Source organism: Propithecus coquereli, unplaced genomic scaffold, assembly GCF_000956105.1.
Source record: "Propithecus coquereli isolate 6110/MARCELLA unplaced genomic scaffold, Pcoq_1.0 Scaffold26, whole genome shotgun sequence".
NCBI lineage: Eukaryota > Metazoa > Chordata > Mammalia > Primates > Indriidae > Propithecus > Propithecus coquereli.
The window spans coordinates 2,246,819-2,268,106 of NW_012148174.1; the positions used below are offsets into that span (position 1 = coordinate 2,246,819).

The 21,288-nt window shown below is 40.1% G+C and overlaps 1 protein-coding gene across 4 annotated transcripts in view; it reads right to left on the bottom strand.

Annotated features, from left to right (window-relative positions):
- Window positions 1-13,845, bottom strand: part of HNRNPD (heterogeneous nuclear ribonucleoprotein D (AU-rich element RNA binding protein 1, 37kDa)) — a 17,310-nt gene extending 3,465 nt beyond the window's left edge. For 2 of the 4 annotated variants that reach the window (XM_012647200.1, XM_012647198.1), the window contains exons 1-5: window positions 13,222-13,845; window positions 11,326-11,382; window positions 2,089-2,257; window positions 1,273-1,434; window positions 53-184 (exon numbers count right to left, since the gene is read on the bottom strand). In XM_012647200.1, coding sequence (XP_012502654.1) covers window positions 53-184; window positions 1,273-1,434; window positions 2,089-2,257; window positions 11,326-11,382; window positions 13,222-13,454 — 753 coding nt within the window. In that variant the 5' untranslated portion in view covers window positions 13,455-13,845. The remainder of the gene's footprint in view (window positions 1-52; window positions 185-1,272; window positions 1,435-2,088; window positions 2,258-11,325; window positions 11,383-13,221) is intronic. The other 2 variants (XM_012647201.1, XM_012647199.1) reach the window with 1 other exon arrangement.
- Between the last annotated feature and the right edge of the window lie 7,443 nt (window positions 13,846-21,288).

Here is a 21,288-nt window from a genome sequence, read left to right on the forward strand (position 1 = left end):
CTACAATAGCTATTAATAGTTGTCTCTGTAAGTAAATACAGGCTTAACTTACTTTACTAAGACCAACATTGTGGTATTTCTTTTCCATTATCTTCTTCACTGGTTCTTCTTCCTTAAAGGTAATAAAGCAGAATCCACGCCTCTTATTGGTCTTGTTGTCCATGGGGAGCTCTATGGATTCCACCTGTTACCAAAAAAACAAGTTTTAACACAGTAGGTGCTACTTTGTATTTTAGTAATATTAAAAGACAAGTTTAGTAGATAAAAAATGCAAGAACATATTTGGCCCTGAAACTCTATTCAGCTATGTCTCTCCCTCTTTATTCTAACCCTTCAAAAGGGATTCTTCAAATGAGAACATCCATTCCCCATCTAAAGCCTTCACAACTATTTACAAAAGTGAGATTCACCAAGTAGTGACATGTGCTACCTAACTCAAGGGTCACAAACTCAAATGTCCACAAGCAACAAGGAGAAAACAATTTTAAGAAAAGCCAGAATTAAAATGTCTGCATTTGGGAGAAAAGGAAGAGTGGGGTGGGAAGAACTACTGGAAACTGGAGAGTACATGCCCTACTCAATCTTAGAGACGCTGCCATGCAGGAAGGCAGTGGCAGTTCCAATGTTGCTTGCTCTTGCAAATATTTAAGAAAAGCTAGATACTCAGACTTTTGTGGACAGTATCTCAATTCCTAAATACTAACAACAAAACATGTAGTCTGTTTGAATCAAGCAAAAAAAAAAAAGTCTCCAGGCTATATCTGGGGCCTAAGGTCACAAATTTCTCAACCTAGCTTTAAAGTATTAACTCATAAAAGCAGCCTATTTCACTGATTAGTCTATAATCGGTCTCATTAAATTTGCACTGTGTTTGAATTGATAAGGTACTACACCCTATTCTTGATTCATTTCTTTCCTATTCTGAACAATTTTCTTTCTATTCTGTATCTCTTCCTCATATCGTTTGTATTTTTATTTCTTCTACTAACTTGATAAATTTCTTGAACTAAGAATGTCTGTCTATTGCATACGGTGTATCCTGTGCCTAGCAATACTTCCTATACAGTGGGCACTCGATAAATGAGGGGAAAACGCAATCACCTGACCTTCAAAGACCTGCTAATGAAGTACCTACAATATCCTCATTCCAAAACATATCATAAAATCTGCCCTAATCGTTTTGAAAAACCCAGTGACACTGAGTCCACTTAATGTGACAATCATATTCACACTAATTTTGACGTAAACTGGGTCAAAACGTTTATAACATACCTCACCAAAACCACCAAAGTACTCCCTTATTTTCTCTTCTGGTGTATCTGGAGAAAGGCCACCAACAAAAATTTTTTTAACCGGCTCTTTTGTTTTCATTGCTTTGGCCCTTTTAGGATCAATCACTTTCCCATTCAATTTATGTTCTTTCTGATCCATGACCTAAGGAAATTGAAGTTTTCATTTTAAATATGTATATCTTAACTAAAGTTCAGACTATTAACTTACTTAAAAATTACTAGTTAAATATAGCTAATGCCAGGCCCATGTTGACTGGCTCAAGATTAAACTGTCAAGGCACATGGTGATGTAACATCAACTAATATACCAGTGTTTAAATCTAAAGATGAGTAAGGGGTGTGTGTGTGTCTGTGTGTCGGAGGGGACAGAAGGAGGCAGAAATGTAATCAGTTACTAGATAACCATCACCTTTAACTGCCAGCAATATACACAAACACGGCTGCTACTTTACTTTAGTCCAGGACCAAAATGATGATTTGATCAAAAGTTGTTTGCCTCACAAAATTTCAAAATCTATTTCTGTGAACTTATTACAACACATCCTTTTAATTAGGCATCTTTAAGTCTCAGTATTTTTTAAAGTTAATTTTAAAGTTTAGTAGAGCCTGGCACACAAATTATGCAGAAAACAGTTCCTGAATCTGTCTCACTTCATAAAATGTGTTGGCAAGAACTAGTATTCTTTCTTTCTATACTTGTAAAAGGGGAACCGTTCACGAATGGGCAAAGTCATTGTGTCACACTATCCACGTTTTAGCATTTTACATTAACTGATCAGAACACATAACACGCTACCTTATCTACACTCTCCGACTCTTTAAATAGCACAAAGCCAAAACCCCTTGATCGCCCTGTGATAGGATCTAACTTCAGAGTGCAGTCTACAACTTCACCAAATTTGGAAAAGTAGTCCTTCAGATCTTTCTTGGTAGTGTCCCAGCTAAGGCCTCCTATAAACATTTTCCTGTAAAGACAAAAAGCAGTATTAAAATGCTAAAAAATAAATTTAAACTTTACCTTAAATATCATCCATATCAATGACACACCTTTTCCGAACTGCACCAATTTACTGGGCAGTATATTAAAATGGCATTCTTCCTATATAAGCGCACATCAAGAACATCCTATTCCAGAATGTTCTGCTCATCACTGCTGCTCCTGAATGATTACAGTAGTGAGCAAGCAGCAAATTAAGTCTTTCAACTTGCTAAAAAGACAAATATATACCCAAAGTAAAAATACTGTACATTTAGTTTTTCTTAAATTACAAGTTAAATATTGTTAACAACACAAAACAGGATCTTAGCTTCAAATTTCTCTTCCAAATCTTTATTAAACTTGTCAAAAAGCTACGAAGTCCCCAGTGGTCACAGCAACCAGCATCATGTCTATGCTGAAGCTCCTTTTCTACTTTGAACAGTTTTCTCATTAACAAAATTACTTAGCACATAAAATGGAAAATTTGGAAAATTCTGTGTCACAATTAAGTTGTGAACCAACTTTTTTGATGTGCTAAGACTCCTTAGCAAAGACAAAAGTAATCTATAATGTAAACAATTTAGTGAAAATTATCCATTGAAGCACAACCCACTAATTTATCTTTTTACTTACAGTAGAACAATTTATTTACAGTAGAACCTCAGTTAACCAGCAATAAAATACTGAAGCCTTTAAAATGCTAAAAGTGGCAGGTGGTAAGTAGAAAACCACCAAGACACTTTAAGACCAAATATACATACTCAAAATAAAAAAAAAATTTTAGATGAAGTCTTATTATTATTACAGCAAAATGCCAGAAAGCTCAGATCTGGCAGCTGTGATCCCTTTCAAATCTGCTCCTACTGCCCGTCCCTTCCTCCCCCCACCAAAAGGGGCCACCCTATACCTACCTCCTACTCTTTAAAGTGACAGGACTGTAGATTTTTATTTTAAGAGTTAACTGTCAGAATTTGTTATGTGATGGCTAAATATTTCACCATGAGAATAAACTCAAACTCACGCAACATGTTCTCATCTTTACAACTGAGGGTGGGTCTTGAGTAGGGATGGGGATGTGGGACTAATTTACAGCTCTGGAAAGAAATTAAAGAAGGCCTTTCATTAGGAAACATCTCCATCTTGTGGGCTTTTAGGATATTGCCGCCAAGGCCCATTCTTGTATCATGAAGCCAATTAATTGTCCCTTTAATTAAGATCTTACTTCTCCTCCTAGAAGATGCCTGATTAACTGAGGTGCTACTGATCTTACTATAGTATTTTACCAAGCTTGTTTTATTTCTAACGACAAAGCTAACTTTTAGTGCAAAAGAAATCTTACTTCAGACATATACTGCATTTCCCATTTCAGGTTAGATTTTCAGCTTGTACAGTAGTCTAGAGCTGGGCCTTTCATATGCTTAATTTTCAGGACTTACTCAAAATTTCCATGCCTGAAGTAACATTTGTAAAACCCTTTTGGTATTTTATAATCAAATGAACATAACAAACACACCCATAACGTTTTGTGTAGGTATTTTAAATGTTTACTTATTGCCAATTCCATGGAAAAATTTTGGATTATTTTCTCAATAATACACATTTTCTTTCATTTGAATAATGTACCTTCTAAGATATAAGCCTTATTTACATAATTTGCTGTAAACACCTTATTTAACCTAAAGGTCAAGAGTATTCCCTTCATAGATCAAAGTTCATTACCAACATTCATTCTTTCAAAGTAAGGAGGACATTATCTTTTTAATGAGAAAGAGAATTGACTATAAAAGCAATGACCTCTTGCTCAGATGTCCATGGCCAAGTTCTAGAACAGAAACAACTTCCATTGAGATTTAACTGTTACCATTTCTATTATTACAGAAATTTACCATCAGTAATTGAACAGTTTGAAATTACTTCAGCCTGAAAAGAACAGTTATAACAGAAGCCTTATTTTAAAAAGCTAAAGTTCAAAGGTAAGAAAATTCTGTCTGACCTATTCATCAGGTATATAGAGACAGAACTAGTTTTGATTTTATTTAACCAAAGCAATGTTTATGTTGGGAAAGTGTCCTAAATTTAAGAAATAAAAGAATTACAAAGAAATAAAACACCAAGAATGAGGCATGTTCTACTAGTATTCACAAGCCCCAAATATTTTTCAGATAGGAAGTAGATTCTCTTAAATATTACATAAGCATACTAACTAATCAACAGATCCAGTTAGGTGCTAAGGAACTCCCCACCTTGCACAGAGTATTTATTATAGAAGTTGTTAAGTGTGCCCACCTTAGAGCTGCAAGGGTTCACTGAAGATGCTGTCCCTTCCTAAACTACTTATCAAATACCACTTATCCAGAATATTAAGTATTCTGGTCAACTGTAATTTTTACATATTTTGTACAGTGATTACTAGTTCTCAAAAAACTAGAACAAAGTATTTAGTAAAACTTCAGCTATCCAGTGCCTTTAGAGAAAATAAGAAGCCATGTATTCCACCTTCCTTATAGCACTGTCCACCTTCTCTAATCTTTCCCCAATTGTTTAACCTTCAACTATTTGGAATGATTTTTTTTCTGACACATCACACACTCTTCTGCCTTCTTAAACTCCAAATACAGTAACCATGATTTAATACTCTATAGGTCAGTCATCACTAATATATTATGCCGAAGCAGAATGCCATAGGGTCTTCCGAAATTAAAGAGCTATGTATTAATGCACCCAGTATATCTCATTTCTTCACAAGTTCTACTTTTCATTTTTGTCAGATTAATCACCAGTTGTTCTAAAATGTCTCCCTTTCTCTTCTGTGGAGTAAATAGCCAGCTCTCAAACTTTTCAAATTTTATGAAAATAAAAGCAAACAGTCTGAGCAACAGCCTAAGTGGCCTTTGAGACAAATGTTAATTAATATTTTGGCAGCCCGAAAGCACTCTAGTTTTTCTGCTCTAATTAAGAAAGATTGCTGAACAACTGATAACCAGATAGGTGAATACGCTACGATGAACACAAACTGTGCCAAATCCTTTCCGTCTTTACTAAATAGAACGTATTAAGTCCATTCCGTCTTTACTCAGTAGGCATAGCAAGCTATAGCTGTGTAGGACAGTGGGAGAAAGGTCTGTTTATCTTAATTATGAATAAACAGACACTTAGTTCAGCCTCCCTAGAATGCTGGCATGCACTATCTCATTCAAATTGAGATGGCATAACACCAATTTAAATTATCTATATTTTATATGGCTGTATCTTGCTTCAAGCGCCAACACCTACTGTCTGTCCAGATCATCTCTGCCGTCTTGAATACAAAGACTGATTTTCAAGTTGCTGTCGTCCTGCAGAGGTGCACACTTTCCAATGAAGTAGAGACAGAACTTCAGAAACACCCTAAGCAGCCAAGACTTGTTCAAGCAGCAACAAACACGGCCCCTAATGTTGCAATCTAAGTTTAAAACTTGACCTTTAAGTTATAAGTGAATAAATCTCAATTAAAATATAGTACTTCATCTATAGTATTTTATTAGCAAAATTTAATTTTCATCCTAGCTATGAACTAAATATTTAGCGCCCCAAAGGCTGAATACAGTATTCAATATAAAATACCTTCTCAGTGGTAGAAGTCTCTGCTTTCACATTGATATTACACAAAATTATAAAATTAAATGACAAGCATAAAGTTATACAACTCCGTGCAGATGACTATCCAAATGCTATGCAGTGTCATTCGGGAATTTAGGGGGTGTTCTGTGGGACACTTTATCACCTTTTAATGCAAGTAAGTTTAGAGGCAATAAAGCCAAACTGCTTGGGTTTAAATCCTACACCTGCCACTCACTAACCTATGACCCTAAGTAAAAAAATAAAATCCCAAGATTGTTTCCCCATCTGTAAAAAGAGCCCACCTCAGATATGTGCAGTGAGGATTAAATGACTTAATACACCTAAAGGGCACAGAACAGTCTGACACATCCTAAGTGCCCAGTAAAAATAAGTTACTGTTTTGAAGGGGCAAAGCACAATCTAAACATAACTTAATAAAGCAACATTTTCATTTACTCAGTAGCCTTTTTTTTTTTTTAAACTGCACAGGATTTATAAACTTTTCAGCAAAAAAAGGAAGATAAAAGGCCAGGATGAATTTTATATAAATGGATCCTAAGATTATCTTCAAAGCTGCAGGCTTGAAATAACCTACAAATTTCATCTACTCTACATATATGCCAGTAATTTCAGTACAGAATAATTAAACAAAATCACACTTCCTCCCATTTTGGAATAGTATTCTTTAAGAAAAGTATTCCATAACTTTAAACACTTCCTAACAACTCATGATCTTAACTAACATGTGGCTTCATAACAAGTTCTGACAGTTTTAAAAGATACAACAGAATGTCCACCTGATATACATTTCAGGTACGAAACATAACCCATCAATCACTGTCACCTTTTAGAGTAATGTAACTCAGCACACCATTAATCCTTACTTAATTTGTCTGGTATTTTACTCACTGTAATTATTCTTTTAAAATCCTAAGATGAAGAACTATAATGAAATCCCCAGCACATAAGATATAATCATTTTTCTGTAGGAATTATAGATTTATTTTAGTTATATCCCTAGTTACCTATGGGGGGGGGGTTACTTTACAACTAGATGTAGGGCAGTTATTTTAGAATTTGTTAGAAAACTACCCTTGGAGATATCTTGACAAACTTTTAAGAAGTTCAAAAAATAATCAGCCTTTTAAGATCTGATCTGGTGTACAATACATGAAAATCACTTTTTAACTATTTAAAAGTAAGACATTTAGGTTGGCCAATAAACAAATTCTCCCCCAAAATTCTTTACAGTCAATAAAAATATAAATTCCAGTATCATTTCCCCATTATTAAAGAATAGATATTCCTCCCCCAGCTTTCTATGTATGTTAAGATGACATCTGCAAGGTAAGTGTGAAAAGGAATCCTATTTTTATTCAAAACTAATGTACAATAGATCAAACATTTTCAAAGCAAAATTAATCGCTCTATATTAAATCTCATTACTGCATACTTCAGAATATACCGAAATGACTACAGAAAAGATAACTGAGTTGAAAATATGTGACCTCTAATTAAATATGGCAGTTTTAAAAAATAAACTTTAAATGCTTAACCTAACATTTCCCTTTTTTTCTTCATTTCATTACAAGGAAGCATGACATCTTGTATTTTTACTTTTTAAATAAAACTCTCAATCAGCTTTATAAGGTAAACTCCCATTTACCTAGAGGTTAAGGAATGGTGTTTCCTTAACCTAGAGGTTAAAGTTCTGGTTAACTGAGATTACTACAAAGTAACAATTTGTTTTCTATTATCAGAAAATAATTTACCTTTCTTAATTTTTAGAATCTTTCAATGCTTTAAGATCACATTACTTTTCAAAAATACAAGGGAAAATTTGCAGGAGATTCATTTCATGACATTGTCTGTTGGTTGCTTCTTTAGTGTATTTGCTCATAATTTCACCTATCTTACTCATAAAACTAAAGGGAGGGATAGATTTCCTAGCTGTGTGGTGGTCTGAAGTCTAGATAAGCAGGAGTTTACAGTGCAAGACCCGACACTTAAAACTATCAACCTTGATTATTGGCCAAACACTGCCAGTAAATAGTTTGGCAAGTCTTCCCTCCCCACTCCCATTCTTAAATACCTAGCTCCAACATATAATATAATACTCCAGAAACTAAAACATGCTTACCTTTACTCCACAGGAGTAAATCACTGGCAGTATCAACTATTAGGGCACTGGATAAATACACACAAGCTATGAAAGCAGGCTATGTAGTCAATCTTCCTGCGGTGAGCACTGTTTCCAACACAGTCAGCAAACCAAGTAACAAACATGTTGTATTACCTGAAACCACACTGTTGGAAGTGAAGCAACAGAAACAGATCCCACGCTTCCAGCATCCAGTTCAGTGCCCTATCTACTAAAACGTTGAAGCAGAACTAAAGTCAAATCAAACTTGGACTAACAGAAATTATGCTTCTTTCCATTTGTGAATCTGCACAGACTTGAGGTGCACAGATTTAAGTGGAATGGGAAAAAAGTTATTATTCTATTCCTTTTTAAATGCTTTCAAGCATGGTGTGTATTATCACTTGAAGGCTAAAACTAATCATCCTTCTGGGTTGGCCATAAAGCACAAACTGAAACAGACTCAAAATGTGCTTGTATTAGGGCAGCCGTACAGATGAGAGTACACAGGCAAGAGCAAAAAAAAACACGTTTGAGTTTATAGAAGGAGTAGCTTGAGGGAAAAAAACCTCAGGTTTAAGACATGTCTATCTCAAAAAGCCCTAAAAAACATAAATGACATGGTCCAATTCCAAACTTAGAAGGACAGATGATTTTTAGTATCTTTCATAACAGATGACAATTTAAAATGAAATGAATAGTCCTTCCTTAAATGTTCATCATCAAGATTTGGGGGCATCAATTTCTGCAATTTTAACCGTGGAAACATGTCAAAGGTTCCAAAGAATGCTAACAATATTCTAAACTTTACTATTTAAATAAACCTAACTTTACTGTATCAAAGGCCAGTAATTTGGCATGAGACTGCTCTAGAAGTAATTGTTTCACAAAGCAAACAATGTTCAGATTGCTCCAGAACACTAGAGTATAATCGCAAATATTTAAAACAAAAAAATGTGAGCCCATACTTTTAAGATTAGACAGGAGACAACCTACAGCAAAATTCACAAAATTCCCATATAGAAGAATCACACTTGAGTTTATATACTAACAGTCATGAGACCAGATCTACTGTACTGTTAGACAAGTACTGCTGTACTTTGGCTTATTAAGTGAATGGGACTATTTTGCTTCCTACTCATTCCAATGCAGGAAAGTCAATGTACCTACCTTGTAAAACTATCTGAAAGTTAAGACAACATTCTAGTTTCCCGCTGATCTTTACATTTTAAAAACACTGCACCCAGGTAGCTTGCTACATGGCCAGACATTGATCTCAAAGTACCTACCCCAAAAGAACTGCAGCACTGCAGAGAACAGAATGAATTCACACCACAAAGCAAAATGGGAAATTCTAATGCAATTGCTTAGAAATTAAAACTAGGGACATTAATGTTGGAAAGAGTAAATTGAAATGAACTCAGGAAGGCATTTTCTATGGAAATAAATACTTATTCTAAAGCACCATGGTATACTATAAAACATTCACCAGAGGTACAACAGGGATGCCTTCCTAAATATAGCTGTTCATTTCTTACATGCAAAAGGAAAAACTGTCTAAAACAAATCAATTATTAAGGTATTTTAGTATGAAATTATAATTAATTTATTCTCAACTAAGACCTGTAGAAGTAAATGCACCCAGAATGGTTTAAGAAATTAAACGTGGATGATTTTGTATCTACTAACCAGTCTTACCCTCACTATTGAGACTATATTATAAAACTATCACCCAAAATCTCTCAAAATGGGAGACAGAGAAAGGAACTAGAGTGGCAAGTGCAGACCTCAAAAAGATTTAAAGGTTTTGAGGTGTTTTTTTCCCCAAAATGGAAAACAGTATCTGGAATAAGATGAAGCTGCATGACTGGCAGTTAAAAAAAGTCAAATATTAGACCTTAAAAATGAGAACTACATTATTTATAAGTGGAACTTAAAATGAACCTCAGTAAAATCTTATTTTCAGTGAATGGCAATTGGTCATAATCTAAAATGCTCATTAACTGTGAACATTTATTTGTTCTTTTCTCATTAAGAGATCACCCATAAAAGTCATAAAATTATAGTTTTAGGTAGCAGGGCAAGTATAATTATTTTAAGAGTCAAAACAATGACCTTTAAGAATAAAAGTTTATGTCATTTCTAATTACTGAAAACAGTTACTTACATAAGAGTCAAAATATGTACTGGAGAAAGAAATACAGTTTCAGTTTAGTCTTAATGTGCCATTATCAGCTAGCAATGAAACTGAACTATCAGGGCCCACTAGTCACCAAATGGAATAATGTTCATGTAAACATTTTTATTCTGTATGTTTAACTCTGACCCCAATCTTTTTTCCTTTTGCCTATTTTTTCCAATTTACTTTTTCTCCAATCTAAAACTGGACAGATTTCAGAGGATAATAAGTAAATCTTTTGTAAAATCTAAACGTTAACCCAAATAGGCTCTTAACAGGATCTTAACATAGACTGTAATTTGTACAATGTAAGGCAACTATCTGCAAATTACTGGCCCTCTCATCTCCAGTGTTGGTGGATACAAAGCCCTGAAAATTCAAATATGATCCTAAAACCAGAAAGACTGACATTTAGGGGAAGGGAAAGGATGCATAAAAAGAATACTCAACCTACCAGCCTCCAAAGAGAAGTCATGCAATTTTGAATACATGTCAACCAACTGTAATTAATAGTCCAGCCAAATCACACTGAAAATAAAAAATCTGGTAAGAGCTGTAGTGGACAGCCACATTAGCCCACCTCTGAATGGTACATATCCAATTCTTATTAAAGGTGTATTTACAAATATGGTTGGTGATAAAAAGAAACATTTTTGCATAATACACACAGCACTACTTAAAGAACTGTTTTACTTTTCACATTGCCAGAATATTTCAGTATAACATGCAAGACACTTTAAACACACACAATATTTCATATCAAGTAGTCTTAATGTTTAACATTAAACTTAAGAATTCCAACAAAAATATTTTTCATCTTAACAAAAATACGTGAAAATTACAGTATTTCTTCTTGCCCAGACATAAAAATATCATTACTAATGATATTTAGCTTAAATTGGCCAAACTGCAATTACATGCATTACCACAGACCAAATACCATGTAATGGCATCAATTTTGCCCAAAGATTACACACGACGTCTAAAGAGGTTTTATACCCCAGGTACAAGACATCATTCTGTACTGACATCTAGAATTTCCTGGGGATCAATGGGCAACTAGCCAATACACAGCCTCTGCATGTTATGACTACTGAAACCTTTATAATACAGAAATAAAATGTAAAAGTTTTACCATTCTTCCCGCTGTGCCGTCGCTGCTTCAGAATGTCGTGGGGAGGAGTTTGAATGGCTAGGGAATTAACAACCGGTACAGCAACCAATCAAAATTCTAGTTTTAGTTTTTGACATTGTTAGGGTTAAATACTTTAATTCATTTACACTTCAGTTCAATAGTAGATAACTACAAGGCAACTGCTTTGAGATTTGAAAACTCAGGAATAACTGAAAGCCTGCCCCAAAAAGCAAGTTATACAATTAATCATTTTGGTGCCTCTGTCCAAAGAACAGAATTCAGAAAACAAAAACCAAAATGTTAAAGGCTTTAAGTTTCCAAATATTTAACATATTCCTTTCTCAAATTAAGCTATACACAATTCAAGATTAGTTCTGTTTAACTGAGAAAAGTTCGTTTCCCCCTCTCACCTCCACTCCCCCAAAGCCAGTACAATCAGCAAAACTGCCTGACAAGAGTCTCTGCCCGGGCTGGGATTGTTAAATCTACATTCCAAAGAGCTCTCCACCCTCCTTCCCCCACCAAATCCTGTGCTCTTTCCAGTAAAGAAAATTGTGTTTTCTAATACTGGGTTAGAGTGACACTTTGTTTTTACCTTCCACCAACACCTTCCTCGTTATAGTGAGAAAAATTCACACACACACCCATTACAAAAAGGAATGGAAGTGTCAACCTGAGATCATCAGTCAATAACGGGCGTTAAGAAAATCCAACCAAGAACCCCGATTTAGTCCCTCCTGCTAACTCCTATATTATGCTCCCGTTCTCAAAGGCTGCATTTTAATGTATTTAATGCAGCTTTAGATAGTATGTACAACTGTTACTCCAACTAGAGAAAGCAAGTTAGTACTCAAAAACCTGCAAAAAAAGAAAAAATTATCCCATAGCACATTACAGGATTTGTTCACTTTAGGAAAGAGGGCGGGTGGGCCTCCTTTAGTGGGTGAGAGGGCGGGAAGGAGAAATCGAAAGACCAAAAAAGGATGCTGGGCACCAGAAAATAAGGGGATGGGGCAAAAAATGTAAGCCGTACAGAAATGGCAGGTAACAGCACAATCTGTACAAACACTCGGGGCACCCAACAGCTCAGGGCGCGAAAAGGGTGCGCGGTGAGAATAACTCGGCGGCGTGGGGGAAGGGCAGCCAGCAGGCCGGAGGCAGGAACAGCTCCAGTCGAGTGCAGGCCCCACCGACCGGGAACTTAACGAGAGCCCGCCGAGCAAAACTGGCGCACCAACAGGAGACCCTGGCAATTCACCAGGCCCGACTGGGTCCGCAGGCCTATGCGAGCAAGCCGTCGTGCATGCGGGGGAAAACGCGCAAGTCCTAAAGCGAAACTTATCCAAAATGCTGGACAACATTCGGCCTGAAGCCGACGCGGGAGCAGAGGTGGACAGCCTACGCATTCCCCAAAACATGTGCTTAGGAACAATCACACCACCCCAGGATGGTGGAGGAGCAACAAGCAAACCTTAACCATCTACGCGGAAATGCTTTTGTATCTGTTTGCATTTTATGCCCAGGACTCTAGAAAAACGCGAAGGAAGCGGACGGAGGGAAAAGAAAAAAGGTACCCCCTCGGCAGGCGGGAAAAAATCCTGGCGGCTAAGTCGGTGGGAGGAGACCCGAGGCGAGGGAGGAAAGGAGGGCGGGCCGGGGAGCAGCATGGTGACGGCTAAAGGTGGAAACGTGTGTGATGGGGGAGGGGGCGACAAGCGGGGAGGGGAAGGAGGAAACGTTCAAGGCCCCGAGGAGCCCAACGCAGAGGACAGGCCGGTGCAAGGAGGCTGCACGGGGGCCCGGAGGGCGGGCGGAGAGCGGGAACGAGGCCCAATGGCGGGGGATAAGGAGGAGGGACTAGTTGGGCCTCACTATCCCGGGCCGCCCCTTACTCACCCTTCATCCTCCTCGTTCTTACTGGCGTCGATCTTCGCCCCTTCCGACTCGGCGCTGCCCCCTTCGGTGCCTCCGGCCGCTGTTCCGCCCCCGGTCCCGGCTCCGCTTCCCGCCGCCGCCGCTGCCCCCTGTGCCGCCGCCACCATGGCTCCCTCCTGCTCGCCCGCCGAGCCGCCTACCGCCGCCGTTGCCGCCGCTGCCGCCCCGTCCCCGCCGAACTGCTCCTCCGACATAGCGCTACTGCCTCCGCCGCCGCCGCCGCCGAGACGACACCCGCCGCTGCCGCGAACCGAAACTAGCAGCGAAGTAATCCCCGCCGCTGCCGCGCGCCCGCTCTCCCTCGCGAAGCACACAAGACAGAGAAGGCGCGCGCGTGGCTGCAAAGGCTCCTGCGCCTCTGCCTGGCCTGCCCTCCTCGCCTCCCACTCTCGCGCGGCGCACACTCCCGCTCTCTCCCGCTGCACTAAAAAAGAATAAGAAGCAGCGGCGGCCGCTCTTGCCTCCTCCTCGCTTTAATGGCGCCGCCGCGGACCACCTAAAATGGCCGACGGAAGAACGGCACGTCCCGGTCACGTGACGCGAGAGCGCGCCCTTTGCGCCTCCCCCACCCCCTCTCCCGCTAGTTTTTTTCCCCCCCCTCCAACCTTCCTCCTCGGTCCCGCCCTCTCGCTCCCTTTTATACCTTCGTCTCACGCACGGCGCCGCACGGCGTGGGGGCCTTTAAGAGGAACCGGAAGTGTCGTGCGATAAGACGGCCGCGCGGGGACCATCGAGAACAAGGAGCGCTGTTTCGAAGGCGTAGCTAGAGGGGCCCCCTTCCTCTTGCCCCCGCCCTTCGGAGGATTCCTGGAGTCCGCTCACCCCTCCCCGCTCCGCCATCGCCAGGAGCGGGCGGGAGGCGGCTGCGTCAGGCCGGGGTGTGGTGGCGCCTCCCCGAAGGCGACAGTGCCCTGTGCGCCTGCGGCGCTGGGGGGAGGAGGAGAGGCTCACACCGCGGCCTCCAGAGATTGGAAGTGCCTGGCCGAGGAAGGAGGCTGCCCTGAGGTGGGAGCCCCGTGCCCCCAGCTCTGTCCCCCGCGCGCCTGGGGACGCCGGGCCCGCCGCGCGCGCGCACGGACTGCGGCAGCTCTCCGCCGCCGTCGCCGCCCGGACCGGTGACATTGACGTTCCCCTCGAAGCCGCCCGTGCTGCGGGCTCTGCGCGGGCTGGCCAAGGCCGCAGATGATTAGGGTTTCTGTTCCTTTTAAGATTTGCTTTCCGAGTAAGGTTTTTGCTCGCCTGCGTTTCTCCTGAAGTTTTTTTGTCGAAAGAAGCAGGTAACGTGCATATTTTAAGGAACGGATTATTTTTGCTTTGCTGGTGTTATTTGAAGACCCTGAAACCTACCACGACTCTTTTAAATTGCTAAGCGTTGGGAAGTGTGTTGAATCAACCAACGGCTCGCTTAACGTTTTTTCAGTCCTTGTACTGAAGAGAATATATAAATGCCGTGAATCATCTTTACGAGGTTTCCGAGTTTGTTGTGTTGAGGGTTTTTTTTTTTTTGAACACTGTTAGGCACTTCATTGAGTGTAACAGAAAAATTATTCTTTAATATGCCTGTTAGAAATTCCAAACGCCTTGACTGGTAACTGGATCATTCGGGCTTTAGGATTTGCTGCTTCCTGCAACATTCCTAGAAGAAAATGAAGTTTCCAGGTACTGTTGCAGTCAACAAATAATTGTTTGCCTGTTTAGTTCGCGGCACCGGGGAAACAAAGACTAGTTTGCAAAAAAACAGCAAAGAACTCTTAAGAGTTATTTATTTTCCACTATGTAGTTAAATTAATTTGTATTAATTGGGCACTACTCAAAAATCTCAAAGACAAAATAACTGGTTTTTTATTAGCATGTTAGCTGAATTTACATTGCAGAATAAACGCAAGAATACAAGTCAAATTCTGAAAATTCTTTTGAATCTTTTCTGAGTTAAAGAAAGGATGATTCTGTGCTTTCTTTTGACCATAAGATATCATTAAACATGCCCACATTTTAGTAACAGTGACTTTCCCAAAACATTCATTTTGATTCAGATGTAGCCCAGTAGGTTCTGGAATTCTTGGAATTGACATCAAAAATTCCAGACAATCTAGGAATGGTTTTCAAGCTAACACCTTTCCTGTGTGCTACGTGAGTACGTATGATGCTGTTATCACTCATAGCTCTTCATATTATGGTCCACATTTCTATATCAGGTGCTCGTACATGCACCCAACAGTCCTCTTAGAACTCAACTTCAATCCTACTCCTTTTAGTATTCTTCATCTGCCTAGTACACTCCTATCCATTCTTCAAAACTCCAATCAAACAGTATTTATGTGAAGTCTTTCCAGACTGAGGCAGAATTAATCTTCCCTTCTCACTACCCTCTCTCTTTACCTGTGTTGTTTTTAATTGTATTCTACTAAACCACGAGTTCATGGTGAGCAGCAGTCTCTTCTGTGTATCCCTCCCTAACACACTCTCTCACACATACAGTGGACAATGTATATCGACACTATGTATCTGTCATTGCTGGTCAAATTATTGAATGACAAGATACTGGGTATGTCCAACTTGCTAGGTTTAGGGCCTTCCAGGCAAACTAGATGTGCTCCCAGGGACTTAAAATTCTCTCCCCACCATCTCACTTCATCTGTAGCATAAACTCTTCTTCAAACCACTTGCTACTGCTTGAAATTGCTTGAGAAGGAAACAGAACTTTTCGTTACACAGTCATAGGTAAGAATTTAATGTTTAGGGGGATGAGGATGCTATATTGAACTGCCTTAAACCACTGAAGGAAGCTGTATTTCCTTTCAGTATTCAGGACATGAAAAACTCCACTGCTTTAAGGAGGTTCCGAATGTGTTCCAAATAACACACTGAAATGCTAGATCCTCAATGAATTTAACCTTTGTAAAGCAATAACTGCAGAAAAACTAGAGTACTTGTAAAAGGCCAAAAAAAGTTCATTTGAGATTGAAACTGGACTCACTTTTACCATGTAAGTCAAAGAGTCACAGTTTTAATCTGCTAGATGCGCTCTACAAACAAGGCTGGAGGTACCCTATGCTCAAATTTTTTAAAAGTAGAATAGGTATTTCATAGAATCAACAGTGCTGGAAGAAGCAACAGGAAGGACTCATTTCCTATTCAAAGTACACATACTTGAGCTGTTTCTACAACCATATTAAACAACCTTTTTTTCCCAAAGGTGGTTAAAAATAAATAAATAAACAACCTATAACCTGTCTGGGCCTGTTTACTCACTTGCAGAACACCACTCTCAGAATTTTAGCATTTTTGTGGGGGGGTGGGGAAAGTTAGCTTGTGATTTTTAGGTGACGTGACCAGTGAACATTTCTCTTCCATTACTCTTGGTTGTCAGGAAGCTCTCAGGAGGCTGAGGTAGGTGGACCCCTTGAGCCCAGGAGTCTGAATCCAGCTTTGCACTACTGGCTTTGAAGATGAAGGGAGAGGCCGGGCGCGGTGGCTCACGCCTGTAATCCTAGCTCTCTGGGAGGCCGAGGCGGGCGGATTGTTTGAGCTCAGGAGTTCGAGACCAGCCTGAGCAAGAGCGAGACCCCGTCTCTACTAAAAATAGAAAGAAATTAATTGGACAACTAAAAATATATAGAAAAAATTAGCCGGCCATGGTGGCACATGCCTGTAGTCCCAGCTACTCGGGAGGCTGAGGCAGTAGGATCGCTTGAGCCCAGGAGTTTGAGGTTGCTGTGAGCTAGGATGACGCCACGGCACTCTAGCCCAGGCAACACAGTGAGACTCTGTCTCAAAAAAAAAGATTAAAAAATTAAAAAAAAAAAAAAGATGAAGGGAGAAGGCCACGTGCCAAGGAATGCAGGTGACCTCCAGAGCTGGAAAAGGCAAGGAAAGAAAGTCTCCCCTAAAGGAATGCAGCACTGCTAACACCTTAGCACAGTGAGACTCCCAGGACTGCAAAATTATAAATTTATGTTATTTTAAGCCACTAAATTTGTGGTAATTACAGCAGCAATAGGAATCTGGCCCATCTACTGTCTGTAGAGATTAGTCTTTCCTTGCCTAAATAACCTGTAGTGACCCCTTCTGAAATAGTTGCTTTGCAGAGGAATGCTGATTCCACATGTCTCACCTCTCATTTCATTGCTTGTAGATGAATAACTAGACTCAAATCCTGGAAGAGCCCAGCAGAAAAAGTGCATTGCATAATATTCTGTGGTGTTGACCATAGTGTAACAAATTTGGAAAGCAAGTTGTAAAGGTGACTAAAACACATTTTTCAAAGGGGACACAGTATTTGTTCAAAAGGACTACAACATGAAAGGTATTTTTTTGGTCTGCTGATAGTTTATGGCTAACTGGGAATCTAGGTGACATATAGCTCTATTTGTAGGGGCTGATTTTTTTTCCTCCCTAGTACAGCATGGTCGTATGATGATGATAATGACCCAGTAGAAAGAGAAAAAACTGGTGCTATGGGGTGGAGGTGGGGGGATAATTGCAGAAGCCAAGTTTTTAAGGAGGTTAGAGGAGGTGGGGTCTAGGACACAAGATGAAGTAGAGACAGTTCATCTGTTCTATAGGAAGGAAGACTATGACTACCAACGTAGGTCGGTTGGTAGGTTTGGTGATAAACACAGTTCGTTCTGATTCCTTTTATTTTTCCCAGTCATTCAAGAAATCTGTCATTAGCTTAGAATGTGGACAGGGGAGAAGGTTTAAGGATATTAGGGGAAGCGGAAGAGGAAATTCACTAGGCCCAGGGAATCGAAGGCTTCAATAAAAATGTTGATCGGGACAGAACCCACACAGAGCTTTGCTGAATACTACCAGAGATCTATAATACTTCTGAGATCTGAGAGCCACTTCCTCCAGAAACCTCTGGCAGGATGTCACTGATTGAACTTCTTTGGGTGTGGTCACTTAAGCAATTACAGTCTGTCTTCTTGTTTATTCAACCCACTCCCATTCTTCTTGATCTTGAGAACTTGATCTTGAGAACTGATGAGAAATCCAGGAAGGAAATACTTTTTGAATTGTCTGTCAAGCCATGACTCCCTTATCTGAACTGTGCCCCCAGCCAGGTGTGGTCCCCTGCAACCAAATCTATGTTACCTCCCTTGCCGTGACCAAATCCAGCAGTGCACACCTGACCTAAGCTGGCCAATTGGACTTTCTCTCCTGGAATTTTGAAATTGGGATACTGGATCTCCAAACAGCTGGCCAGAGGTGCTGGAGCTAGGAGGAAATATTAAAGAACTTAGCAGCATTTTGTACCATGTGAATCAGAGACGCTGAGAACATAGGTGTGAGGGTTGGGGGTGAGGGGAGAGAAAAACAATGAAGTAGATGTGCAGAAAGAATCAGGGACAAGAGTCCACGTGGTCCTGACAAGATGTAGATGGTATCTGCCTTGATTCTTGGTTCTTGATGACATTTCAGTCACCGATTCCTGTCCTCAGCTGAACTTCCTCCGTTGGATTATATGAAATGCTCCAGCTGCTCTGGATTCACCTTTTACATGAGCAAATCCGAGTCGATTTCTGTTACTTGTAACTCAACGTTGATCAAGAGATTTATCAGTGCTGCACTGAAATCAGGGTACTCTGTGTCTATAGCATTTGCTAATCTACTAGTCTAATAACCAGTTTTGTCAGGGAAAAAAAAAATAACATGAGGCTGGATGATTTAATAACTCAATCAAGTCTCTTGGGAGACTTGAAAAGAAAAAGACAGTAGTCACTATTCTTACAATACAGCTTTAATTTTTTTTTTTTTTTTTTTAGACAGAGTCTCACTTCATTGCCCGGGCTAGAGTGAGTGCCGTGGCATCATCCTAGCTCACAGCAACCTCAAACTCCTGGGCTCAAGCGATCCTCCTGCCTCAGCCTCCCAAGCAGCTGGGACTACAGGCACGCACCACCATGCCTGGCTAATTTTTTCTATATATTTTTAGCTGTCCAATTAATTTCTTTCTATTTTTGGTAGAGACGGGGTCTCGCTCTTGCTCAGGCTGGTCTCGAACTCCTGAGCTCAAACAATCCGCCCGCCTCGGCCTCCCAGAGAGCCAGGATTACAGGCGTGAGCCACCGCGCCCGGCCCCGATAGTTTGTTTCAATGTCCTTACTCTGCTATTGTGGAAGTTTTCTGATTAATATGTGTGTTAAATATCCGTTCTTCATTCCTGTTTTCTTTTTTTTTAGTTAAAAGCCAATTTAATAATAATTATTTTGGTATCTCAGCCTCTCCGGAGGGATTGGAAAGCCATGCTTGGGGACTCTCATCCAGGAAATATTTCCAAAATCAGACCAGAACTGGATCCATAAAGATGCCTGTTCCTGCTGCTGCTGCTCTTGCTACACACGGATGCTGCTGCTTTCGACATTGACGCCATCGATTCTAGACACTCGCTGCTGCTGCTAGAACCACTGCTCCTTCTGAAAAGCAGTTGCCACCATGGCTGCCACCCGTGCCAGCATCGATTCCAGAAAATCCCTGCTGCTTCGATTTACTAGCTCCTGGCTCAGAGTCCAATGCAGGAGAATTCTGACTGACAGAGCGGAGGTCACAGATCGATGCTCTCGGTATACGGAAGCCCGGGAAAGTGATTTGTAAATTTCAGTATTGAGTGATAGTTTTTGTTTCTCACCAAGGCTCGTAAGATAGGACTTCTGGAAACATTGGAAGGTAGTCTCCATTCTCTGTAAAACTTGTGTAATTCACAATAAAAAAATAATGATTTGTACTTTATTTTTAAATACATTTTAATTGGCACGTAATAATTATACACATTTAAGGGGTACATATGATGTTTTGATACATGATACATTGTGTAATGATCAAATCAGGGTAGTTAGCATACCCGTCACCTCAAATGTTTATCATTTCTTTGTCGTGGGAACATACAAAATCCTCTCTCCTAGCTATTTCGAGATATGCAATACCTTATTGTTGACTACAGTCACCCTACTATGCAATAAGGTATCAGCATGGATTCTTCCTTTCTAACTGTGACTTCGTACCAGTTGACAACCCTCTCCCCATCCCCTCCCCATCCTCTTCTTCCCCCTACCCAGTCTATGGTAACTACTGTTCTATTCTCTAATTCTATAAGATCAACTTTTTCAGATTCCACCTGTGAGAACATGAGGTATTTGTCTTTGTGAGTCTAGCTTATTTCACTTAACATAATGTCCTCTAGGTACATCCGTGTTGTCACAAATGACAGAACTTTCTTCTTTTTCAAGGCTGAATAATATTCCATTGTATATATAAATACCACATTTTCTTTATCCATTCATCTATCAGTGGATATGTAGGTTGATTCCACATCTTGGCTATTGTGAATAATGCTGCAATAAATATGGGTGTCTCTTTAACAAAGTGATTTCCTTTGGAAAGAGACCCAGTAGAGGGATTGTTGGATCATATGATAGTTCCATTTTTAATTTTTTGAGGAACCTCCCTACTGTTTTCCATAATGGGCATACTAATTTACATTCTGGCCAGGCGCAGGGCCCACACTTGTAATCCCAGCACTTTGGGAGTCTGAGGCAGGAGAATTGCTTGAGGCCAGGAGTTCGAGACCAGCCTGGGCAATACAGCCAGACCCCATCTCTACAGAATATTGTTAAAAATAGCTGGGTGTAGTGATGCGCACAGCTATTCAGGAGGCTGAGGCAGGAGGATTGCTTTGCTTGAGCTCAGGAGTTTGAGGCTGCAGTGAGCTATATGATCATGCCACCGTATTCTGGCCTGAGTGACAGAGCAAGATCTTGTCTTTAAAATAATAATACTGATACTAACGAAAAAGAAATTAAATAATTTACTCTCCCACCAACAGTGTGAAAGGTTCCCTTTTCTCCACAGCCTGGCCAACACTTGTTATCTTTTGTCTTTTTGATAATTGGTTTGCACTTTGGATTCTTGCTTACCATAATAAATATTGCTTACTGTAAGTGCCTTTTAATCTTAGATCCGCCACTGCTTTCTGTTTCCTTTCATATCACTTATTGAAAAAATGGGGCCGGGCGCGGTGGCTCACGC